We start from the raw sequence: 26883 nt of genomic DNA on the forward strand, positions 1-26883 counted from the left end.
AAACACTGTTCTTGTGGTTTGTAAAAGCCAACAGGGTAAAGGTAGAAAGGCCTTGGCTTTTTCTGCGTCAACATTTGACTGGAACAGAACATGAGTTTTTAAAGGAATAGTACACCCATAAAATGATCAGTTGTACATCAGCTACTCACCCCGTGTTACGTTGAATTTGTGACGGAAATGTGCTTTTCTTGCATGCCTCCATGGTGAACGAAGGATCCAAAAATGGAGGAAATTCTTGATGAATTAAAGTCATTGGGGGCCACCTTTAACAACAGCAGAACTATATCAAAACATCCATTTACAACCTCTCACACAACTTGTTCAGTATAATTAGATTATTATGTATCCAGTTGTATGCTCAATACACCCTGGCTTGACTGAGAGTGCTCTGTGGGTGCTGCAGATTAGCCTCACCCACTTTAGGACAATTGATGTCCTTAAAAAGTAACAGAAAGGTGAAAAAGTCATTTGTCAATGTAAATCTGACATCACTTAGATGACATTACAACCCCCATAACAAATACCACACATCGGTTGGACCGAAACTAAAGTCCTCTCCTTTTTTCTTTCACTTTTCTTTTCCTCTTTGGGTGATGAGTGATCTTTTCTGCATGGTACCTGTTGTGGGAAAGAATTAAGAGAAGAATTTAAGTGAAACTGGACGCCGTGTCAGTTGTGCATAAAGATTTCATACACATTGCTTTTTACCCGTGCCTCTTTTAAACAATACAGACTCCTCTGTGAAACAGTACTTTTAAAATATGAAGACCAAATATGCAAAATGGCATATTAAGGCCAAATTGAACAGATATCACAGACTGCAGTTTAAGTATTTGTATTTAGTTACTTAAATAATGCTACAACCCCACATATAGGCTACTTTTACAGCAGATATTTTCTTGCCTATAAATACTAAAAGGAATAATATAGCAATATATTACATTTACTTTGTCTACTGAAGTTTAGGCTCATGTCACATGATAATAACCTGTGTACATGGTTTATATTTTGCTAACTTTATTTTTGCTTTTTTCCTGAGCTCCTGATGAGACTGATGCACGGTTGTCGAACAGCAAAGGACCAGTAGGCCTACACAAAAGTAAAAACCTGGGTTAAGTGACTTTCACAGGAGTTTTTTCATTATATCAAAGTCTAAGTCATGAAAAATAAAAATGCAGTGGAACTTTTTAGTGCAATAGAATAATACATTTTTTAAAAAAAAAAATGCTAGCCTTTAATTTTTTTTTAAATATATATTTATACAAAACAAATTACCTAAAGCCATGATGCTTGTAGAAGAGAAACTTGAATAAAAACATCAGGAGAGGAAAAGGAAGTGAGTCGGTGGTGTCAGGCATCACCTGACCGCCTCAGCTCCACACAGGAAGTCGGTTGGCGAATTCAACATGGCCGCTGTGTGCTAATAGAGGAGGAGTAGTCTAAGCTATGAAATACTGAGTCTTTCTCAGTCTCCAGGACAGTTGACTCGGTTCAGTGTGCTATCTGGTGTTGACGCTGGTCCGACATGGCCCAGTGTGTTCAGTCTGTGCAGGAGTTCGTCCAGGACTCGTTTGTCCCGATGGTGGCCGTCTTGTGTAGTGAAGAAGCGGAGAGAGTGACTCGCAAGAACAACCTGAATTTCGCCGAGCTGCTGCGGCCTTTCTGCAGACTAACGTCCGAAGGTGAGATAAACTCTTCACAAGCCACCATGTCTCCTGACTGTCAGTCCCACAGCTGTCACAGACGGAAGTGTAGCGAGGGAGCTAGCATCGTTAGCTTGTAACGGGCTCTAACGTTAGTTGACATTAGCTCAGAGCTAACAGGCTTCTAGCAGACCGGGTTGTGTTGAAGCAGCTGTGTGTTGTTGATCGGAGGGGAGATGAAGTCCAGACTGACACCTGAGAGGGCCCAATGACACCTGAGCACTCTGCTCCTGACAGCAGCTCCCAGGGATAACTTTCAGACAGGTAGTTAATGATTCTGGTGCTCAGTTATCAAGAAATAGCTCGAGTAGTAAATAAGTTAATTGGCTAATAGGCTTTAGGTGCAGTCCAAACAAGAAGGCTAACTGCACAGAGCCAAGTGAGACCAAGATGAAAGCTGTGTCACAGAGCTTTGTCAACAACAGACTGCTCTGAGATCAGCTCGGCTGAAGGAGGGCGAGAGCTGTGCCCTGTCCTTCCTACATATATAACCGAGTTATCCAGATTATAATCTTGGCATGAGTCTGGATATTTTGGTTACTTTAAGATGATTGAATTTATACATTGACTGTTGTGCAACAAGTCCATACACCCAAACCTGCAAAAGGGCAGGCCCATTGATATTTGATCAGGACCAAGACATTTTATTGCACACCACTAGGGCTGCAACGATTAGTCGACTAATCAATGACTAATCGACTATTAAAATAATCAGTGACTATTTAAGTAGGCGACTACTCGGTTTGAGTCATTTTTCATAGAAAAGTACTATAAAAGTACCCCAAAATACTCTTATTGCAACTTCTTATGTTCAGATATTGGTAGCTTTACACACTCTCCCATGACAGTGAACTAAACCCCTTTGACATGAGTAGGAGACAAGATGACATAATTTGGGGGTTTGAGAGAGACAGACCAACATTTTTCAACATTTTAACACATTTTTCGATAAAATGATTAGTCAACTAATCGAAGAAATAATTGACAGATTAGTCGTTAATGAAAATAATCGGTAGTTGCGGCCCTACACACCACAGACATGAAGTCATTTTGACAAACAACTGGCTCACTTACTCAGATTTATAATTAAAGTGTTGATATGATTTTAGAAAGGTGACGTCAGGTGATGTGGGGCATCAGGTAAAATGGGACAAATAAGGTTTTACATCCTGGGCTCATCAAATATTAGCAGCCAGTCACCATACAGGTTATTGCATTGTTACTACAATGTGCTTTACACGAAACAATCATTTCTATTGGTCTGATTTAACCAGTATGGGCAGAGCAGAGCAAAGATTCAAAAATCACAGGTCCCATAATTTACAAAGTAAACCATGTGGCATGCTGATATACTCTTTTAGTCATAAGAGCTCTGCAGCTAAAATAATAAGAGTATAACAACAAAAATTGTTGTAGGATGTTGCATTTTATTAAATGTTTGACTTGTAATAAAAATATTTTCACAATACTCTTTTCTTAGAATGAGAAAAGGTTTTAAATAAGTACTTATTGCATTCAGTTAGAACTGGACAAAAAAATAGCTAAAATGGGAAATTTTTCTGAAGTGAAACCATCATGTTTTTCGGCTACCAGGCACCATAAAATCATGACTTGTGCAATTGTCTGCCACCCTGCCATATTACAGACATCTTTTGTATTTTTGTTACTCATAAAATAGTAAAGACAATGTAGTGAGACCATGTTAGCCACAACAGTCCAGAATTAGCCATTATCGTTACACACATGCCAGCACACAGGCATGTCCATTGTAGACAATATGGTACCAAGGAAACAGGCAACAAAACAACAGGGAAATCACAACAGAGAATTTGGACAATTTCAAATGAATAGCGTCAGGTTGCAACGATTAAATGTCCCATTTTATCTGAACAGGTCATTGAATTGAGGCAGGGGTTTGTGATGTGTTTAAAGGTCCAAAGTTTTCTAAATTATTTTACTTGGCAAGATATTTTCTTTATAGAAATACAGCAGAGATCCATAACAAGTTCTAAAAGTACCACTCAAGGTAGAATTCAGAGTTTTAGGTGGTTTTCTTTGTAGTCAACCAAAACTTTGTCCCAAATTACATGACTTCACTGAAGCAAACATGCAGGTTATTGAGAAATCATTATAACCTGTTGATTTAAGTATCACAACAAAATGTTTATAATGAAGAGTTACCAATGTTGGGGAGTAGTGAACTATGTGTAGTTAAACTGGTAGTTTACCTACATTTTGCAGTAGCTTGCTGGTAGTTCAATTACATTCATATTTGCATAGTGACTCTAGTAGTTAAGTTACCTTTTTTGGACATTTTTCTGAGTTAACTTCTAAAACTACAAACAACTTTGGAACATAAAAGGAAATGAATGATTTTCTCACACTTTATTTTACCGTCTCTACTGTAGTTGAACCCCCTTTGACCTACCACGCCCATTCTCGGGGCTACTGCAGGAAGCTGGATTGTCAGCTTTCCTGTGAAAAGTATTTGACTACAGTCTTTAATGTTTTGAATCAGAATTTGTTAAATTAAGCTTGAAAATATTTGGTGTGAGTTAGTCATACTTGTTAATTATTGCTATTTGTTACAAATGTCCAGTTATTGCATGATATTTAAGAAGTTTTTTGGCTAACTGTAAAATAACCCCACCTGGACACTAGTTTCTGGAAGGCAGGTGTCCAACTGATTGACATTGTATACAAAACCAAAACTCACATTCTTTGCACTTTCTCATGAATAGTGGGGCATTTTATTTATTTATTCATTTATATACTTATTTTTGGTTTCTGTATGTCCTGTGAAAAAGTGGGTACTTTTTGCAATAAGCTCAGTTGAGAGGCATTTTATTTGCTGACATGTGACTTTTTGGTATTATATTTTGTTATGATTTCATATCACACTTAACATTGTCAATTTAATCTTTTTTTTTTTTCTTCAAAGTAGTTTGAACGTAGCTCTAGTTAACCCAACTAGATTTCCTCCTAGGGTAGCTTTGATGTTGTTCAACGCCTTCCAGTGTGAAGTAATTGGTAGCTTGCAAAAAATGCTTTCCAAATAGCTTACCCAAAACAGAGTTACCTGTAATTATATGTGAATAAATTATAAACAAAATACAGGTCCACAGGCAAAAGTAGCAATCCAAATTTAGTTTGAGATACTGTGAGTAAAAATAGTTCAACAAAAGATTCTGTCTTGAAAGACCAATCAGAACAGAACAGCATTTAATTTGAAATGAAACTTTGTCATTTTAGCACCAAAATGTATTAAATTATGAACTTGCAAAACTCACTTTGCTTTGCAGTGTTTGATTGCTTTTTAAGTTGTTTAAGTCAGGTTCAATTTTCTAGTAGGCTCATGAATATCACTCAAAAGTGTCTTGAATGTCCATTGAGGAGATCCTCACCTTATCATGCATCACTTGTCGTGTCACCACACTCACTGGTAATATCTGATGTTTAACAGCCTGGACACATGGTGGAGCACAGTGTAGAACAAAATGACACCAGTAACAATGCAGGTTCATGAGTCTTATCCAGGAATCCACTGCCCCAGTGCACGCTGGGAAGATTCTCTACACACCTACCTTATGTAATTGTTAACACATGATCAGCAATCAGCCAATCATATGAATGTAAAGTTTCCAGCTCTTTACTCGTTTGGCCTGCATTTCAAAATAGGAGTGCAGTGCTATGCAAGATCACTTCAATCAGGGTTAACAAATCAGTCCTCAAACTGTTTTAAAAGAAATTAGCTGGTTTAGAATAAACAGGATTATTGTAGCCTGATAACATTTTAGCTGGAATTTGTTTAGCCACATTTCAAGAACAGAACCCAGGCTGGCAGTAAGGGCCAGCGACAGACTGCTGCAGGCAATCCCAAGCACTCACACCCCAGTTTAAACAAATGTTACTGTCAGAGTAATAAAAAGTAAAGAGCAACCATCACAATTTCCCACTGTGACGTTTTCATATTGCTCGTTTTATTTAAAAGTTGAAGTAGCTGAGATCTTCCTTGACTGATGCATTAATCAATGAGGTGTGAATGTTTTTTCTTGACCTTGGAAATAATATTAAAAAAATGATTAACTCAAGGTCCACCTGCAAGCTTTTTTCCTGAGTTTTCAACCACATCTCACACTCTAAGTGGTACTCCATAGTTTTGTAAATAAAGGGTAGGCATGTTGAAAGTCATTTTTTATTCTAACAGAAATACACACAACAAATGCACGCCCTAAAAACTGTTTGCTCTTTTACTGCAGCCACAAGCAGGCTAACAGCACTAAACAAATGTCTTGTCTCCTTCTTCACTAGGTCACATCCGGGACCCCAACAACCAGGTGCAGGTTGTGAAAAACCTGCGAATCTGTGTCAACAATGTGGTGACAAGCCCAAATACAGCATCTGCTGCCTTCAGCCCCGCCCAGCGCAGACTGCTCAATGAAGTGGTGTTATCCTGCCAGCCACAAGAGGGCGCTGCGAACAATGTGATCACAGCAGGAGACTATGACCTCAATTTTAGTGGTAAGAACTAAAGCTGGACCGATACAGGATTTTTATTTTTCATCATAAAATTCATTGTGGATGGTAAAAACAAATACTAACATGCTAGTCTTTCTGTCGGGACGTTGCTTGTTGTTGACTCACTACATATGATAAAAGGCCCATTGTCTTTCTCCACCCAATGTCCCATGTCTGGAGACTGGGCTTTAATCAGGCTGATATCATGTAGTCTGAGCATAAGGGTCTCTTATGTTTTAGCAATTGAAGAGTCATGCATTGAAATTGTTAAAAAAAAATGTCCTTAAAATATCTGTCATTTCATTAAAAGGCCCCATGAGTGTTCTAGTTTTAACAGCTGTATGCATTATATTTTATCAGTTTATCATAGGGAGTGTCTGAGTCAGCGTTGTGACCAGTGTTATTCTGCTGGCCCAGTAATCCCTCCAACATCAACAGTTCTTGTCCTCAGTTTTGGAATGTGATGATCACTTATTATGATAGTGTTACGAATCAGTGTAAAATTAGTCTGTCAGCAGGTTATACACCAATCAACTACAGTAAGTTGAATGTATGAGAGGAGGGACTGACCGTACTGATTAGCTTATCATTCAGCTACTGTATTTTACACACCCACACACACACAAGCAGCTCACCACAAAGTCAGTAAGAGTCTGTTCTGCTCTGTCAGTGGTCAGCTCAGCAGTGATGTTTTCAGGCACCTCACGTGGTTTAGAGTAACAGTGCTCTCTACTGGACAAATTTACAACCACAACACTCTTTATAAAACAGCTCAAGCACATTTCTTTGGCTTACCAAAACTTCAATTTCATGTTACCTATCAGCCGACAGAAACGTAGATACCAGTATAAATGTGCAATAAGCTAAAAAAAAAAGCTTAGGCTGAATTGATAATTCACACCTCAATTATGCTTCTGCTCCCTGGTGTTTCCTTGATCATCTGTAAATCTGAGGAGACCTTGAAGGTAATGGGATGTTGCTAACACTGGCCCTGGCTGTCTGCTTCCACCTATCAGATAACTCTCTTAAAGCTAGCACCCCTTGGTACAGTGCCTGGAGAGAAACACTGTTGGAAATCAGCACCTCCAAGCACTACACAGGTATCACTATCTCCTGGCTGATGTGTGGATAGCTATTAGTCCTCTCAGCTCTGCCACACCTGCCCTGCTTCTCTCCTTCTAGTTTTTCCAGTAGCTGCACCGTCTCTCTGCTGTCTGTCACAGTGTGGTGGGTGCTCTCTTGTATGTACTGAGATCGCCAGAAGTATGAAATAATTGGTTATTCTTGACCTGGGGGCCAGATGTGTAAATAATGTGTATGCACAAAAATGGATGAAGTGGAATAAGGTGGACATGGAATGTAAGGTGATCTTATCTTAAGATGAATGTCAGTGTCTTAAATGTCAATCAAAGGAGCATGTATAACTTAATTTTAAATTATTAATGAGTGATTAATATTATCATTTTCTAAATTTACTTTTGAGCCATCATATCCTTTAGTGCAGTGGTTCTTAACTGATGGGTCGGGACCCAAAAGTGGGTCATGGGGTCATTTTGACTGAGTCGCGGATTCACAAATCTTTTGTGAAATATTGTAACTTTTTCCCTCAAAATTTTACGACCTTTTTCTAAAAAATGTATGACCTTTTCTTAAAGTTTTACGATTTTTGTCTGAAAAATGTAATGATTTTTTCCTCAATATTTTGAATTTTTTTTTTTTACGACTTTTTTCTAAAAAAAAAAATCTTGACTTTTTATTTTATAAAAAAATTACAACTTTTTTGCAAAATATTGCAACTTTGTTCATGTAATTTTATAACTTTTTTCTAGAAATATTTTTTAGAAATTCTCAAAATGTTAGTCTGTATATTACATACAATAGTCAATGCAAAGATGATGAATAAACACGAATACGTGCCAAAAGACTATTATATTTCATGAAAAAAGTCCTAAACTTTCAAGGAAGTGTCTGTTAAATAGATTTGAGTGGAGAATCAAAAATTTGGGTCGCTATTAATGACTGAGGAAAAATGTGGGTCCTGAGGATAGACCAGTTGAGAACCACTGCTTCAGTGCATGAAATTTTAATTTTATCTCAAATTGTGAGGCACTTTGTAAAGTCTGTTTCAATATATGCTCTTCAAATTATTCCTAGTAATCTATTTCTGACGTTAAAAAATTGTGACTGAGATGTTTTGTGATACCGCGTTGATGGTTTACAGGCACATGAGATGAGTTAATGGTACAGACGCTGCAAAAAGATATAGCCGTGTGTAACGTCAGCTGCTCTGTTGGAGAACCTCACTGATTTGGCATAGTCAGTAAAACTGCACTTCTTCTTCCTCATTACTGATAGGTCTGATGAGTGGTTGAGCAGGCAGAAGTATCACTATGCTAACAGATGTTTAAGGGTGTTTCTACATCCTGTGTTGGAGGGATATGAGGCCCCTGCACGTGCGCCAGGTTCCTCAATGATCAAGATTTATAGAAAAGAATCAGATGCAGCTTTATAAATCTGATGAAAAGAATAGGTATGCATATTCCTGTCTTTCTCTGTACGCAGAGTTTTAGTTGTGGGTCGACACAGACTTTTATGCATCTGGCCTCTCAACCTAGTTTTCCCAGTTTTTTCCCCTATTCATCACTTCACTGTAGAGTGTTCTATACCTTTAGTTCCAATGAGTACATATCCAAAGGTCTGATGCAGTGCTGTCTTTACATGTGGTTAGGATGTCTGTACTGCACTGTGCGCACTCATCACCTGTAATGAGTGGGTCTCTGTATCACACACCTGTCACTGTGCTCTTAGTGACACGATGGTGCTCTAGGGTTCACCAGGCAGGGGTTTCAGACCAAAAGTGCAAGAGCAAATAGTTTGCATGTTCTGCCAGGCTTGAGATCCTTGAAGATCCTGTAGGATCGGAGAGTAGAGTTACAGAGCTGTGAATTCAGACACAAAAATCAACCGTTCTGTCATTCTTCTGTTCTGTAAAATGATCAGTATAATAACTTCCACCTCCTGTTAATCTCAGAATCCCATTGGATGTGCATCATAAAGGTCAGCATATTTGGCAAAGTTCAATTTGGTTAAACCTTTGCTGCTCAGTCGAGCAGAAAATGATGGTGATATGCCTCAGGAGAGCACAGCCACTCTCTCCATTGGGATTAATGGCCTTAGTCTGTCAGTGTCAAACTTGTGCTTTTGGTTTGAAAGTTCTGTGAAAGGGGGGTGGCTCACTAGCTCACCATGTCCAGATGTGCAAAACCATGCAGGTGCAGTATTGGTGTCACACATGTTTAATTCCCTTTTCTCACCACCGTATCTCTGCAGCTCGTTAGACGTCAGGTGGGACAGTAACAAAACTATGAAGAAGTCAGTGTTGGTTAGCAATTATTGTTTTGTGTGCAAGGGTTTGCCTCCACTGTCAAATTCTGGAGTGCAGTGCTAGATCTCACAATAGGATCTCAGTATACATTAGGTAGTGCAACACAGGGCGGTCTGACTGGCAGCTGAGCTGTAACCGCCTCAGTGTGGTGGAGAAGTCGATCCTGTTTAAACATGACAGCTATGTTGCACTGGTGAAGGATCAGAGTTTTCAGGTCAAAAGGCTCATCAGGGTCACTGAATGGGAGAAGTTATCATACTGTGCAAATTTAAATATAGGCCTTAACTGTTAAAATAAAAAGTGAGCTGTATCAAGACATTGTAAGATTCAAAATCAAACCATACAGACTGTAGAATAGATAAATAGTAGGGTTGACAGTAGAGGCAATCAGTCAATCACCTGCGTCTTTGTGATTTAATTGAAGTTGTAGCCAAGATGTGCATGTTGATCTCTAAGCAATCAAAGTTGAATAATGATCCGTCAAACAAAGAAAAACATATGGCAAGAGACAATGGCTCATTGTTGTTAGTTTAAGGAAATCCTCCACCTCATTTTGTCTTTGTGTTTCTAGCAACCACGCCCTGGTTTGAAACCTACAGGGAGAACTTCCTGCAGTCCATGCCTGCTTCCGACCACGAGTTTCTCAATCACTACCTCGCCTGTATCCTTCCCACAGCTTGAAAAAGCTAATCATGAAGAATCAACATGCTTTGGTCAGGTTCCTTTTTAAAGATCGCAGTTATGTAAAGCAGGTTCCTGGTTCAGCGGTGTGATCTCTGTCATATCATGGGTTCTGTTAATATACAACATTGAGTGTGTGCTGTTTATTCACTCCAGCAGAACTCTGTACAGTTTTAGTGAAATCTGAAAAGCCTACTGTAACAGGAATGTGAGGGGAAATGGAAGTAAGACATTTTACGGCACGCTCGTAGTAAAAATAGTAAACACTCGTCAGAATCTCACAGACAAACTTATGATAAATCTCATGATCCTGCTTGGTACATTTCATATGCAAATCTAAATTTCAAGTATCTATTTAAATAACTTTAATTGCATAATGTGATGTATTTCCTGTTGACTAAAGATATTATTATTTTAATTAGTGGTAGTGGTGTTGCCAGTAGTAGTAGACGACGTCTTTGGCTCCCATAGACCCTTCTGCTTGAGTCTATCTGCTCGTCTATGATGGATCCACGTGGTTGTGTGTCCTTGACGCTCTGTCCTAACAGGCCTGCTGGTGGTGTCCTCCACTGAGGCAGTCCCTGTGGAGCAGTTCCTCAAGCTTTCTCAGGAACAGCACAGGATTCAGCACAGCGGAGAATACACTAACCCCAAGTGGTTTATCCCCAACACACTCAAGTACTACGTCTTACTGCACGACATGAGCGAAGGGGGTGAACAGAGGTACTGAGAAGAGCTTCACTATGTGCATGTGTAGATTTGTGTTATAGTACTGCACAGGATACATTACGCCATCTAAAGTTGTGTAACATGAGCTTTATTTTCTGGGCATCTGTGCAATATGAGATGAAGCTGCTCTGTGTTTAATCAGTGTTTCTTTGTCCTCTTTCCAGGGCAGATTCGGTGTATGAGGATATGAAACAGAGGTATGGTCATCAGGGCTGCTATCTGTTAAAAATGAACTCTCGCACCATCTCAGCCGAAGAAGACGAACAGATTCCAGATCCCTGGAGTCAGTACCTGCACAGGAATAATCTGCAGAGCCAGGTTAGCACCATAGTGTGACTCTATCACAGCAGCGATGGCATGGCATGTTGTGTTCTGTCAAAGACGAGCCTTGTGTTAACAAGACGACTGTTATTGCAGGAAACGCTTGATGACATAGCTGCAGCAGTGAACAGTGCTGCTGTTGAGAACAACATTAGTGCAGCTGAAGTGGACTGCCAACACTCAACAGAGAAAGGTCAGCCAAGTCAACAGCTCCTTAATATGCTAACTCAAGCTTGATGTCAAGACAACAGAAAGATATCTTAACAAACTGAAGTTTTAGTCAAGGATAAGTCTCAGTGTGTGAGGGAACACCAAAAGTATCCATGTTGTAAGTGAGCTTAGTTTCGACACTCCTCTTCGTCTCCTGCCAGAAGGAGCATCCAACAGCCTGGACAGCCATCCTCTCCAGCTGGACACAGCGAGCAGCTCGGGGAGCCTGCACGCCCTCAGCGCTGTTAACGCCGACCTGAAGAAAGGTGCGAGAGATTCAGAGAGCCAGGCGGGGGGAGCAGGGAGCCACGGGGCGTGTCTGACCCTGAATGACCATGACCACATCAGACAATTCATTCAAGAGTTCACCTTCAGAGGCCTGCTGCCACACATAGAGAAGAACATCAGACAGCTCAACGACCAGGTACAGCTCAGAGCCTTTACCCTTGACCTTTTTAAACCCGTTCTAGTTCTGATAAATGAACGTTTTGGCTGAATCACCAAAACTTCTTTGCAAAACTTTAGAAACTTATTCAATTCCAGCTTCCCTACCACGGCCAAAATGGACCACGTCACCTGAGACATAAGCGTTAGTCCATACTTTAGGTTTGGCACAGATTTCTCCGTTAACAGAGCTTCTGATTTTGGAATGTCTGTACAGAACAACATCACTGATGCATTTGCCGATGTAGTCTATGACTGCGTCCGTGTATGTGTCTCTGTTGTCCTGAAACACATACTGTACTACTCTGTGACTGGTTGGACCAGAACCGAATGCGTCATTGATAAGGATTGTCAACTCAGCTGGACCGGTGCTGTTTAGCCTGAGAGCCTCCAACATTCTCCCAGCACTCAGACACATGATCTGCCTCTCTGTCTGCAGCTGGTCTCCAGAAAAGGTCTGAGTCGGTCTCTGTTCACTGCAACCAAGAAGTGGTTTGGTGGAGGGAAAGTTCCCGAGAAGAGCATCAGTGAACCAAAGAGCACATTTGGCCTTCTGTAAGCATCACACTTCCTCTACCTAAGCAGAGCTCCTGTACATTTATATATTAACACCACGTTACACCATGAGCACCATATACATTGCTTGTTTGCTTCTGTGATGACAGATATCCCCCAGAAGCCCCGGAGCTGCAGATCAGGAAGATGGCTGACCTGTGCTTCCTGGTTCAGCACTATGAGCTGGCCTACAGCTGTTACCACACTGCCAAGAAGGACTTCCTGTCGGACCAGGCCATGCTATATGCTGCAGGAGCGCTGGTGAGAAGACACACCTTTCACACACCTCTCTTTCTGTCCTACTGAGGACCATGTATTAACTAATAGCATTAACTCCCTAATCTAAATGTTAAAGCTGCATTAAAGAAGTATTCCCTCAAACAGGCAGGTTCAACTTCAGAGGAAAGCTCTGACTGTAATATACACCAGGTGTTTTGTTGTGTTTTGAAGCTTGTCATCTTATCTTGTATGTATATTAATTATGATGTTTACTTTCCTCAATCCCTCTGTTCCCTCCCTCTCTCTCCCTTTCTTGATCACTCCATCTTTCCTCATGTTCTACCCATTCATCTTGACATCTCCTGTAGGAAATGGCTGCAGTGTCAGCCTTCCTGCAGGCTGGAGCTCCCAGGCCATATCCAGCACACTACATGGACACTGCAATACAGACGTACAGAGATGTCTGCAAGTATGACCTACTTACTAAATGTTTTTCTGTGTGATGTTTTGTCAGTTTTTGGTAACAGGCCATTGTGCTAATGCAGTGTAACTTAGAGGCTCACCAAAATGAATCTTTCTTTGTGCACCCTAATGAAAGTCAGGTGCTTAATACATCTATTTTCATGGTTTCATGAGTGTAAATTAATTTAGTCTCTTGAGTGGTTACCCAGAAACACACTGATACGACACAAGGGTTTTTCCCGGCTCACAACAATGTGTGTTCAGGCCCTCAGTACAGCTACAATTATTTTCAGGGGTTTGGGTTCATAAATCCTATTAGAGACTCTGAGAATATCTAGACCACTTCCAGACTTAGTTCAAATGTGGCCACTAGTGCTCTTATGCCATACAAGGTCTGATAATTCTGACACAATCATGTTTGTCATTAATGAACTATACCTTAATGGGGTGCCTTCTCACCTGAGTCCAATTTATCTTAGGAGACCCCATTAGGTGCTAGTTTGAAACAAAATTGCTCCAAATGCTTGTGAAGTTAGGCTGCCAGATTAATATGCACAATAGATGGTTCTCTCATGGTTTAACTCGTCATTTTATCTTGTCAGTAGCTTTGATCCAGCATGTAAACACATCTTCTGCCCTCTATAGGAACATGGTGCTGGCTGAGCGCTGTGCATTACTCAGTGCTGAGATACTCAAGAGTCAGGCCAAATACTCAGAGGCGGCAACTCTCCTCATTAAGATGACCAGTGAGGTGAGGAAACCCACATCGTTATCTGTCCTGTTGTACGTCTAGTTATACCCCCAGGTGCACTGTACATTTGACTAATCCTTATGAAAACAGGGCCACATGTACACCATACTCCAGTATTCCCTTATACACAGGAAAAACTGTGATAAATGTAGTATTGAATTGTGACGTCTTAATAACAAGTTGTTAACTTTTCACTGCATAGTTCATAGTGTTGTTCAAATGAGAATTGTTATACCTGAAAACATGGACACAAGTGATCCCATGATGCAACTGTAAAATCAGTTTTGCTGTTTAAAATCAGTAGTTGCCATCAAAGAGATAAATACCATCATGCAATTCAAGACAGAAAAAAACATACATACAACTTCCAGATGAGCGTAATCACCTGAGTACTGTTGAAACAGCTGTTCCCATCAGCTTGTAGTGGTGAATCCAGAGGGCTGAGCATCTCCGTACACAATTTACCTTTTTAGGCCGATGAATAAAATCCTTCCTACAAGTAGAATTATCAAGTTGCAGTGGATTAATTGTGCTCAGACCTTTTTATTTCTTTTTTTTTTGTGCAGGACTCTGACCTTCGCAGTGCTCTGCTGTTAGAACAGGCTGCCCATTGCTTCATTAATATGCGTAACCCTATGGTGCGCAAGTTTGCCTTCCACATGATCCTGGCTGGTCATCGTTTCAGCAAAGCAGGACAGGTGAGCCTTTCAACCATCACTGATCTACTGAATGTGGTCTGATCTTATAAACACTGCATTAATACATGTGATCTGTAGCACTGCAAACACTTTCCCACATTTGTTTGTGTTAGCGTTCCATTTTATTAAAGTTACATCAACATTTATAAATTTTGTTAGTTTATTAATTCAATTCAAAGTTCTTGAGTTAATCATCACCTGTCTTTGTCTTTTCTTGTCCTCACACTCCTTACACTATTTCTCTTCATGTCCTGCCCCTCGTTGGTTTCCTTTCATACCTCACAACCTCCTCTTTCTCCTGTCCCTCTCCCTCTCTACTGTGTCTTCGTATAGAGGAGGCATGCACTGCGCTGTTACTGCCAAGCCATGCAGGTGTACAAGGAGAGGGGGTGGTCTTTGGCAGAAGACCATATCAACTTCACAATTGGTCGTCAGTCTTTCACACTTCGACAACCTGAAAACGCTGTAACAGCCTTCAGACAGATCCTGACCAATGACAGCAGGCAGACGGCCACACAGCAGGGCGCCTTTCTCAGAGAATATCTCTATGTTTATAAGGTAACTGCAGTTTGTAGCCATGTCTGTATGCTCATATCACTGACTTTACAGGAGAGAGACTAATTGGGTATTTAGGTTACTACATACCCAAGTGAACTACTAGTTCCTCAAGGCTCCCTTCTCAAGCCTCTTAAATTAATTAATGAAATTCAAATAGGTTCAGAGTCGGAAAAAACAAGTTGACACACAAATAATCAAGTTGTGTGTGTGTGTTTGTTTTTAGAGTGTGGTAGGGGGAAATGAAGACAGCCTCCCCCAGCTGCCTCTGCCTTGCATCCACAGCTCAGCCACGAGGGTCTACTTTGGACATGAACGCCGCCTTGCAGAAGGTAACACACACAGATGAGTCATTTGTAATCTCTTCCCAGCTTGACTAAATCTAAAGAGAGTTGTGATTTGTCCTTATCATCTTCGATGACAATGTTTGGGTACACACTCGCACCACCAAGTCCCAGCTGTAATGGTTTATCTTAAGCCTCTTTCAAACATGCACCCCTTTATGTTTGCCCTGCTCATGTTAATTGATCGTTTATGAAGGCTCCAATGTAAAATCAGTTTTGAAGTCCTTCATTTATATTATATTGAACAACTAAATCACAGTGTTTGATGAATTACCTGATGTGTGCAGGGGAAAAGCAGGCAGCCACTCATGTGTCCCTGGACCAGGAGTATGACCAGGATTTGGCAGCCATGTGGTGCCAACTGGAGGAACAGCTTGTGGCTGCTGCCAACAGAGGGACGGTCCCAGCAAACTTCCAGCCCACCCAGAGCTGTTTGAACAGCCAGACAGACAACCTGCGCCACCCACTGGCTGTGGCAGAGGGTAAGAGCTCCTTGGCAGACAGTGGAACTGTATTTAAAATGGTACTATGGACTATTACTTAGTACTACTCTACCCCTAAGGTGTTTGAACATACAGATTTTATTTCTTTTGCCGTAGTATAAACCATCAGATCATGAGCAATCCCATCACTATCTGCTACTGGGTCAGTTAACAGCCCTCTTTCTGTCTCTGCAGAGCCAATCATAGTGGAGGTGACATTCAGAAACCCTCTGAAGGTTCCTCTGGCTCTGACCAACCTCTCACTCCTCTGGAGGTTCACTGCTGATGGTGCGTCTCAATCGAAGGAGAAGACGACTGAAGAGAAGGCAGGACAGGTCATCACCAATGAGGAGACTCCGGCTCAAGGGGTGGGCAACATGGCCACAGATTAATGCATGAATGCTATAAAAATCAAAGCTAAGAGTTCCATGAGCTCCTCAATATCTCTTTTCCTTCTGCAGAAGGCACAGAAAGATGATATCGTCACCACTGAGATCATCCCGGAGTTTCTTATGGGTTTAGAGGAGACAAAAACGGTAAGCGCTGAAACCATCTCATTAGTTTCATGTCAGATAAGCTGATATGCTGTTCAGTCATTTTGTCCGTCCATGTCTGAATATGTTTGAGTTATTCACATGCAACAGGTCAGTAATCAGATTTCATTTCTACGCTAAACTTATTCTGGAAGCACAGCTTACTGATTTTAATGGGAGTGGTACAGTGCACTGCCGCCTGTTTGATGACTCATTCTGCACTCAGGGACATTAACAAAAGTTTATCCAATGAAATTAAGACTTTGGGCGAATAGCAGCCACAAGCAGACTAGCAGAGAGCAATATGGAGAAAGATAGGATGAGAATTGTGTTTGGATGTCAGTGGGCAAACCTTTGTATACATTTTCAAAACAATGCGGCTTAGCTCTAATTAATTCATCTCTCCCTCGTCTTCCTCCTGATCCAACAGTGGGGGAGGTGTAAGTGTGATGAGCCACTTCTCAGCTTTCCAATTAAATGCAAATGATTTGATTTAAAGCCCTCTTGTAACTGTACACCGCCCAAATATTCTGTTTCACTGGGAAATTCGCCACAGCACAGAAGCCAAAGATGCTTCAACTTATGTCTTACTGGGACTATAAGGGCTGAAGGTGCAGTGAGAGGACATGCCGCTAAATGTAATGGTCTCCCTTTTGCTCTGCTTTCAGCAATACGTTCCCTGTCTGAAGTCTTTGACCTGCACATGTTCACATGTAAAAAGCCACATAAAATCCAAATTATATATACATATAACCTAGCCAAAACATTTGCTTTTGAGAAGAAATCAAGCACGACAATTCGGGTTTCTTAAATCCCTTACCCTGATCTAGGTTTCTTGTAAACATGACATGTAGGAATGTGTAATTACAGAAAGCTACTGCAAAACTGGCTTAAATCTAGTGCATGCACTGATACATCAGTGTACATATGGCACATTGGCAGTAAAAATGCATCATCATTAAAATGACTGTGAAAATCTCCAGCAAATGTTAACTTGGACTGCTTCTTGTTTGGCTCATGGGATACTTCAGGCTGTACAACCATCTCGTATTGTGCTGCTAACAGTCTCTGTGACCTCTGACCTCAGGCTCGACTCCGCCTGCTGCCACACAGAACAGGCCAGCTGAACATTGTGGGTGTGGTGTACAACCTGGCTGCAGCCTCCTCTGGAGAGATGGCTCCCAGCACTGAAGGTCAGGCACACAGACTCGTCAGCTGATATTTGCTTTAATTATTTTCGGCTGCTTTAGTATCAGTTCATACTCATTTAAGTGTCAGTAAATATGTTTTATATGTCCTTTATGTGTAGTTTTGCTTCCTCCATGGATCCAGATCAAACATTGATGTTTGGATTTGCTCTTGTCTACAGGCCAGCAGACGTTGGATTTCATGGAGGTTCGTGGCAAACAGGACCTGAAGATCCGGGGCCCACGACTCAACCAGACCAAAGAGGACAAGATGGTGATTCGACATGGTCTGGATCGACGTCTGGATCCCATCATAACACCACCCATGCCACTAATGGAGGTACCAGCCTCACTGACTGTAGAGACACTCATCTTCTCTCATTCTGCAATGTGAACAGAGTCTGGCACATCTAATGACCTGAGCATGACCTTATCAGTCTGAGTCATTTAATATTTAGTATGCACTGATACTGTCATTACTGCACTTTACTGCTAATGTTGTCCTACATTATACAACTGGACAGTACACACTTCACCTACGTTACAACAAGGAAATCTGTTTCACTTATCTGACTGCTGATTAGTTCTGCTGGAAGAAACTAAAACATGCATCCTTTAATGGCGTCTCTCACAGGTGCAGTTCAGCAGTGGGATATCTATGAGATTATCAAGATCAGAAAAGAAATAATAATCTAGTAATCACTATTCAAAAACATTTATTTAGTACTGACTATTAGGCTATGCAAAATGTTACTCATAAAAGTGTTCAGAATACAGAAATAATGTCTAAATATTAATGTGGTAGGAGGCATTAAATGTTCCTGGGAAACGAAAGGGAGATGATGTGACGCCAGTTGACTCAAAGAAAGACGAGCCAGAATGATCTCATGTAAAAGCCAATCATCTCCTGGCTCCAGTTTCATATTCAGCACACAGATATGAGTGGAATCCATCTTCTCATCCAACTCTCGGCAGGAGAGCAAATGAGCATGTTTTCCTTGATGTCTGTTATGAACTATTCTTTTACCTATAATTATTATTTTTCCTTTTATCAGTGTAAATGAAAATACCAAGCTATCATAGTTTGCTATTAAAACTACCACTGCATGTCACAAAATGTATCACTTCCTACCTTCCCTACCTTGAAGTGAGTAAAATGTCAGCCAGAAATGCAGCAAGCTGGTCGTCTGGCTGATCAGCAGCACAAGCCCAACCACAGGAAATATGGCAGAGGAAGTATGCTGTATAACAGATGTCACAAAGTGCTTCACAGCAAAAGACAAAGCAGTAGACATACAATACAGACATAAGCAGAGTAAATATATATGATAAATAATAACAAAAAACAAAAAATGAAATACATGAAACAAGTAAAAACTACACAGAGGAAAGTCTAAACAGCCTGGATGCTTTTTAAAATGTGTCCACGAATCAGTGAGAAGGTTCTGAAGTTTAGGAGACACAACTTCAAAGGCTCCGTCTTATGTAGTTCAAAGCCTGGAGTGAAGAGCAAACAACAAACTTCAGAGACCTGCTGGTGATGTCGGGCTGCAGTATATCTTTAATGTAGACAGCTACCTGACCATGCAGAGCTTTGAAAGGGATCGCACGAGTCTTGAACTGGATCTAAATTTGATGGGAAACCTGCCAGTGTGTGCAGATGATGGCAAATGAAGACATTTTAGCTCTAAAAGCAAGATTTTGTTTTTCCCATTTTGTCACATCTTCATCCACTCAATCCTCTGGATGGCTCACAGATTCTTCTGTGATGCCGCCAAAACAAAATGCTAAAAATAAATCTATGTAGTTATGCCAATGCTGCCTGTTTATTAATGTGTGTGTGTGTGTGTGTGTGTGTGTGTGTGTGTGTCAGGTCTTCTTCCTGCAGTTTCCCACCGCTCTGCTATGCGGAGAGATCAGGAAAGCCTACGTTGAGTTCTGTAACGTCAGTGGTGTTGCTTTGTGTGGGCTTCGAGTGGCGTCCACACACCCACACTTCTTCACCTTCGGCAGCCAGACCACCACTCCCCTCACGCCACTCAGCCCGACCTCGGCTGAAAATTGCTCGGCCTATAAAACCTTGGCCACACCCCGGCAGCCAGGCTCGGTGGCGACTGAGATGTTGGTGTCAGCGGAGGATTTCAGCCAGCCGTCCGGTGTGATAGAGATCCCAATAAATGGCAGCACGTTGCAACCCGGGGAGTCCACTCAGCTGCCTCTCTGGCTCAGAGGACCAGACCAGGAGGGAGTCCATGAAATCAACTTCCTGTTCTACTATGAGAGCACAGAGAAAGGACTCAAAATCAGGTAAAACTGAGGGAAAGTTGATTGGCTTGAATAACATTTATAGGTAGGTATATAAAGCACTGATTAACAACATAAAGGAACTTAATCTGTGTCTCAGCTTGTGCTCAGATTCATTCACACAAAGAACTGGGTGCTGCTGGTATCAGTGTATTATTGATATAATGGCTGTAAACTGAGGTCTCCTCACAGACACTGCACTAACCTCTATGTGTAGACAGCCAGTCTTTATCATCTCTTTCTTCTCCTCTCTTCATGTGAAGTCACCGGGTGTTGCGTCACACAGTGTTTATCTGTGCCAGTCGCTCCCTGAGTGTGCAGGCATCAGCCTGCCGCAGCAGTGTTCCTCCACATCACAGTATGGATGACAAAGGCAGCGGTGGGACGCTGGTCTTTATTGACGTGGAGAACATTAATACGGTGAGATACACAGCATGCCTGCAGTACACATTTACAGTATGCAGCTTTTAGCTGTCATGTCAAACAGCATATCACTGCTCAAACTTTAATTTTCAGAGTGAAGCTGGCGTGCGTGAGTTCCACATCGTCCAGGTGTCCAGCAGCAGTCAACACTGGCGCCTCCACAAGTGTATCAACCCAGCCAAGGATAAAGGTGTGTGTCATCTGTGCTTCAGTTTGTGCTTTTATTCTTTACTTTGTATATACTGTGAGTGAACTCCCCATGAGCGAGGCACTTTACCCCCAGGATGCTGCAGTGGAGCTGTTCAGTGGCTATGGTAAAATAAAGTTTAACACAGGCAGTCTGTGTGCATGTCCTCACGCGTGCACATTTACAAACAAAACATGGACTTACTCTTAAAAGCACAGCGCCTGTTTGATGTCCGTGTCATCATAGCTTCTCTCTGTCTGCCCTCTTCCCTCCAGACTGTAAACTCACCAGCAGAGAAAGAGCCAAGCTGTGTTTCAGGGCCACACGATGCAAGCCCCCCCAAGGTATTTCATATAAGAAACCAAACACCATCAATCTGTTTTGATTAGATTTACGGTTTGAATTAACACTGCCTTGCCTGTTTTATCTGTGTCTAGCTACCTCGGCTGCTGTAGAGAAATTCACCTTTGCAGACCTGAATCTGGGAAATGAAAGGGTAAATTAAAAGCAAAATGCAGATGTCTGTTTAATTTGTCAGACTGAATGTGTGCTCTCATGTTGATACTTAGTTACAGTTTGTTGCAATTTGTCATCTGGTCCTTTTGAGCTCAGTTATTGGACACAGGGCCGATTTCACTTTATCTCTGTGGATACCTCTGGTGTTTGATACTTAATCAAAGAAAATTAAAGTTACATGTAATTCAGTTTAGTGTAGTGTTTCCTTCATGTCTCTGTAGATACACATGTGGTGTACTGTACCTAGTAACAGATTTTTTGGCTACTTTGTATGTTAGCAAACAGCTGTTTATAAACACATCAACTAGACATGGAGCAACATCAGCTATCATTTGCACTCATGTTTATGTTTACCTGAATGTTAGTCCAATATTCTCTCTCTTTAGCTGCTAAATGCTTCACTGTGTTCACCGGGTAGGGGATGATAGCTGGTATAGAAGTCATAGTGGTTGCATTCACTTGACATCTCTGAGTTTTCTCTATGTTCCGTGTCTTCCCCTCACCTCTCACTCTTGTATCCGTACAGATCATCAGTTCCTCCACCCCTTGTGGAGATTTCTTCTTCCGTGGCTGTCGGACCTCGGAGTATCAGCGAGGGGATGGGGCCTCGTCCAGGACATCATCCAGCAACAAGAGTCAGGGCTCTGTCCCCGCTGAGGACAGAGCCTCTGACATCACTGACATCGTCAAGAAGTGTAATGAGCTGGACCTCAACATAATCGTCATCTGGAAGGTACGTATGGCAGAGCCAGATGACACAGTGTCGGGTTTAGTGAAGCCAGATAAGTTAAAGAGAGCCTGATGATAACGGACTTCCTTCCTTATCGTAGACGTTGTGGTGTAGACCACGAACAAGACAGGTGGATCCACCCATAAAAATGAATATGACTCATAATTTATCAAAACAGAATGTTTTATTTACAGTGTTCATACAATCAACAGTAGAAGTTTTAGCTGCCCCTATTCCCATTTTCATAATTAGCACTGATATGCTAACACTGTAACATCACCAGGAACAAAATGTGAAGAGTTTTGTCATAGAGTGGCACCAACGCCTTCTTAATATTCACCCCTGAGTCATGCCAACACCTCTAAATACTGTCATATTTATCATTCTGTTCATATTTGGTAAACCAAGCAAAGATGGTGATTTTCAAAATCATGGTCTATGAGGAATTTATCCACGATGTCAAATCTGAAATTAATTTCCGTGAACATCCTGCCAACCAGTGTGTGACATCACTGCAATAGGGCCCCTGTGACTATTTCACAGATCAGCTAGGTTTTTTTAATTTGTTCACAGCTGTAAAAACTTTAATAAAACTCTAAACTGACAGTCAGTGCTTGAGTTTCTAGTATGTAATGTGTGTGTCATTACAGGCCTATGTGGTGGAGGACAACAAACAGCTGATCCTAGAGGGCCAGCTCCATGTGGCACTGCAGACCATCGGCAAAGAGGCCAGTTCTCTGACTCCCAAAGAGGTACAGTAAACACACACACACACACACAATCAACCCCACCCTCTCTGTAACTCAGTGAACATGCTTTAATGGTAAGATAATATAACTTTACTGTATTACTGTCTTTCTCTAATGTGATGCTTCATGTCTCAGTAGAATTTCATTTTGAAAACTGATTGGATGAGGCCATAAAAAGAGCTGCTGTGTGCTCTAACTGTGTGTGTGTCTGTGCACTTTTGTGCAGGAATCTCAGGAGATGGTGCTGCTCAAGTTTAAATCAGAACTGCCTACTCCAGTCGCCCTGCCCTCCGCAGAGCTGTCGCAACTCATCAAAACCAACCTGCACTACCCCGAGACCTACACACATCCCTTTGTCCAGAATAGGTGAGACACACAAACACACACACAGTAAAGGGGGAAAAAGCAGAACTCTCGTCTTGAATTTTTTCCTTTGGCAAACCTGATTTAGCAAATAATTACCACAGGTTCACAGCAGAAACACACACACACACACACACACACACACACACATTAGACATTGTGTTACATGCGCATTGAATGTCTTAGTTCATAAGGGGTTATGCACCACAGTAACACTGCAATTAACCTACTTTACAGGCATTCAGAGGTTGATGATAATGAGCTGCTTGTCCTCTACACTTATGTGCACTCATTTAGGTGTGATAGAGATTCTCAACACTTTCTTAGACATAATATTGCTACTGATGCTCGCACACCTTCCTGCTGACCTGATGGGTAATGCCACCACAGGTTAGGTGGTACATTTCTTTACACATGTGTGCCAGAACTTTTAAACCTGGCATGACTGAACCAACTTGGAATAAAAGTAGGAAAAATATGTGATACAGCTAGATTTAATGATGACCAATATATCTGTGGGGTTATAGGGATGCTACGTACAGAGGTTCAAGTTAGACTTTTTCTGTGAAGAGGACTTAAGAACATCCCACGAAAACTATAGGATAAATGGATAGTACCTATTGTAGTGTGGGGTCAAGAATGAGGGCAGGATGACAGTACGATCCATAGACTGTCCTCCGTAGCTTTGCCAGAGGTCTATTTTTCATTTAACCTTTATTTCAACATGGAGGTCCATTGAGAGCGAGCTCTCTTTTTCAAGGACGCCTTGCATGCAATACATAACACACACAATTACAAAATTACAAGGTACATAAACATGAGAGTATAGAATACAAAAAAAATAGTCTTTACAACGTAAAAGTGAAAAAAAACTAAACATAGTAGATACAGACAAGACTAAAAATAACAGGAGCAAGACTGATCTCTAAGTAAAGCCTCATCAAGTAGCACCTTGAAGGACTCGATGGAAACCAGCTTATCTAATTTAAGTGACTCCCGGAGTCTATTCCATCTGTCAGGGGCATAAAAACTGAAGGCGGTCTTTCCTAGTTCACTTTTCATATGTGGGATGTGAAGTCTAAGCTGTGTCTGTGAACGTGTATTATAACCAGGGATACACAGTATTGTGCAGCTCAGCTGATTAACTGGCAGCATGAAGTTCTCTGGACCATTTGAGCTCTCAGCGTTCAGGCAGGTGAGGCTCTGGCAGACACTCAGTTATTACGTCACTCAGACATATATAGAGGTACATGCAGCAGATCTGAAATGATTATGTGTAGCAGTTCTCTCATGCACTGCAGCTTCTCCTGCCAAAAGTTTCATAACTGAAGAATATTAGTGTGTTTCTCCTATTAAATCCCAGCTACCTTCTAAACCACCATTTTGTCTGCTCCTGACTTGCATCTGAATGAAGTTATTAGCAGAGATAAAGATAACCTCAGTAAGCTCTTTGAGGAACTGGTTAGTTAAGCTGCTTTCCTCTCTGTCTGCAGTCTCTGTGTGGTGCCGGTCACTCTGACTCTGTCCAACTGCTCTTTGGCTCAAGTGGATGTCGTCATTGACCTAAGACACAAAAGCAGCAGGTAGGTTTCTCAACAGATGATGTGTGTTCGGGTGTTTGTGTATACAGGAAATTGAGCCCCTCACTTTTTTTCACAGGTTGTGATATTTCAGTTTTTGTTTTAATAAATTTGCAAAAAAAAAAATTCTTCAATCCTGTTTTTGTGTTGTCATTGTGGGGCACTGAGTGTGGTTAGCTGAGGGAGAAAATTACCTTAAGTTAGCCTGGGGACCTGACAAATCTGCAAGCTCATGTTTTATTTGCTCTGGCAGATGCATCTGGTCCCCCTTCCTGTTCAAATAGATTTGCAGCTGACCTAAATAACTTTAACTTTCAATAGTCCAGTTTAAAGTGAATATATTTACTAAACTCTCCATCCATTGATTCCTCTTTCAGCCCGGAGTCTCTGGAGGTCCACAGCTCGTTCACCTGGGTGGGTCAGAGCCAGTACAAGCTGCAGCTGAAGCCTCAGGAGGTGCTGTGTCTGACTCTGCGAGCCTGTTTCCTCCAGGCGGGAGTCTACAACCTAAACACACCGCGAGTGTTCGCCAAGCCGGCCGAGCAGGGCATCATGTGTGAGACAAGTCAGCAGACAGCTAGTCCTGCTCTCATTATCATCAACAACGCCTGAGTGGAGCATCATGGCTGCTGACTGGATGACCAGATGCTCCTCTTCCCACATGAGCATATTTCTTAATTGCTACAGGGCAACAGGAAGTGCAGATGTTTGTACCAATTACTTAAATAGATAAAGGTGTATTTAAAACAAATGATGAGTTCATGGGCCTCAGAACTGTTAAGTTTCATCATCCAGGCATCAAAGAGTTTCACTTGCATGTTATTTTTTTTTCTGTACAAGGCCCTCTCATCAACACACAGTTTTACCCTCCTACCATCCAGCCCTCCATGGCTCCACTGTCTCCACCCGCCCTGTTTCACACACCTGCCACCAGCATCTCAAACACCCACTTGTGTTTGGAAGCTAAGGAAAGCTCGGTCATCTGGCAGACACGTGCTGGTGTTAGACCAGAGCACTCACTTTGTCTCTGACTTTGCTTTAAGGCTTTAGATCAAACTGTTGCACTTCTTTTAAACAGGGTGTGCGCCCACGTGGAGCCCCGTCACATGAGTGCTCACATCACTGGGATATCAGTTTCTGTGCATGTGGTTCAGTTCAGCTGGACTGGCCTTTAGCTCCAGACTCTGTGGACCGATGCAAAAACTTCAATCTGCAAATATACTGAACTCTGGAGGAACCAGATATGTAAAATTCCTGACTGGAAAGAGCAGTAGTTTTAAAATGTCAGTGACTGTGACATTCTAACAAGAGCTGTTTACATCCTGAATATTGTACGCCTCAGCACCCAGACGTCTTCTCATTGAGTCCTTGGCGAGAGGCTGACGACAGACCCCCGTCTCACTGCCCATTCTGTGTGTGATTTTAACTCCATCAGTACAACAGACGACCATGTCCTCATGTGCACGCAGTTGATTTTCTAGAGTCAGCCAATCCAATCAGAACACCCCTCCTAACCTGTGTATTTAACCTCACCGTATTGTGATCGAGCTCTTGTATGCATTGACTTGACAGCTTTTCTGAAAATTATGTATTATATTTATATAACAAATTGGTTGTAAATAGAAAATAAAAATGTAACTAATGATACTGTATGTACTGTGAGAGACTGTCTGATATCTGGCCAGGGAACAATTGACATTTATAGATACAGAGTATTGTGTTGTTGTTCCAGGTCTTATAAAGTATATAAAATAGACAAAATTCTGCTGTGGAAAAATGATATTTATTTTCCGAGGTCACATCATGACACATCTGGATGCTTCACCGGGTGCTGAAACTGATAAGTCACAACCAGGGCCAGAGCTCCACACAGGTCCTCTGTATCTGTGTAGTGTGTGATTTGGGGGGTTTTCAAAACTCAAGTATACTTATATATATATATATATATATATATATATATATATATATATATATATATATATATATATATATATATATATATATATATATATATATATCTTCATCCAAAAGGGCCTAAAAACATTTACTTCCTGTCATTAATTACAGTTAATCAAAGACAGCAGATGACTTAGAAGCATCACTCTGCAATGAGCTCCCAGAGGTCAACGTTATCCTCTGGGTGCAGCACTTCAGGAAACTGATCAAACAACAGCACAAAAAGAGAGAAATACTTTTTTAAAGGACAGCATGATATATCCTCATGAATGCATCACAACAGTATTAATCAGCATTT

At 41.3% G+C, this 26883-nt stretch overlaps 1 protein-coding gene across 3 annotated transcripts; it reads left to right on the top strand.

The window, feature by feature from the left end:
* The first annotated feature begins 1397 nt into the window (after positions 1 to 1397).
* Positions 1398 to 26276, top strand: trappc8 (trafficking protein particle complex subunit 8). Of its 3 annotated transcripts, none has more exons than XM_049587820.1 (30): positions 1398 to 1682; positions 6015 to 6224; positions 7238 to 7321; positions 10178 to 10267; positions 10836 to 11010; positions 11181 to 11334; positions 11434 to 11530; positions 11709 to 11971; positions 12431 to 12546; positions 12657 to 12807; positions 13134 to 13234; positions 13873 to 13978; positions 14545 to 14676; positions 15010 to 15234; positions 15458 to 15563; positions 15863 to 16057; positions 16253 to 16425; positions 16519 to 16593; positions 17678 to 17783; positions 17960 to 18117; positions 19651 to 20084; positions 20345 to 20501; positions 20598 to 20694; positions 20967 to 21035; positions 21129 to 21187; positions 21734 to 21940; positions 22588 to 22689; positions 22913 to 23052; positions 24543 to 24632; positions 25007 to 26276. In XM_049587820.1, exons 1-30 carry the CDS (start codon positions 1526 to 1528, stop codon positions 25239 to 25241), a joined length of 4464 nt encoding a protein of 1487 aa, XP_049443777.1. In that variant the 5' UTR covers positions 1398 to 1525; the 3' UTR covers positions 25242 to 26276. The 3 variants fall into 3 exon arrangements, with proteins under 3 accessions (XP_049443777.1, XP_049443778.1, XP_049443779.1); XM_049587821.1 differs by having other exon boundaries at positions 11712 to 11971; XM_049587822.1 differs by lacking the exon at positions 7238 to 7321.
* The last annotated feature ends 607 nt before the right edge of the window (positions 26277 to 26883 follow it).

Source organism: Epinephelus fuscoguttatus, linkage group LG10, assembly GCF_011397635.1.
Source record: "Epinephelus fuscoguttatus linkage group LG10, E.fuscoguttatus.final_Chr_v1".
NCBI classification, from domain to species: Eukaryota; Metazoa; Chordata; class Actinopteri; order Perciformes; family Serranidae; genus Epinephelus; species Epinephelus fuscoguttatus.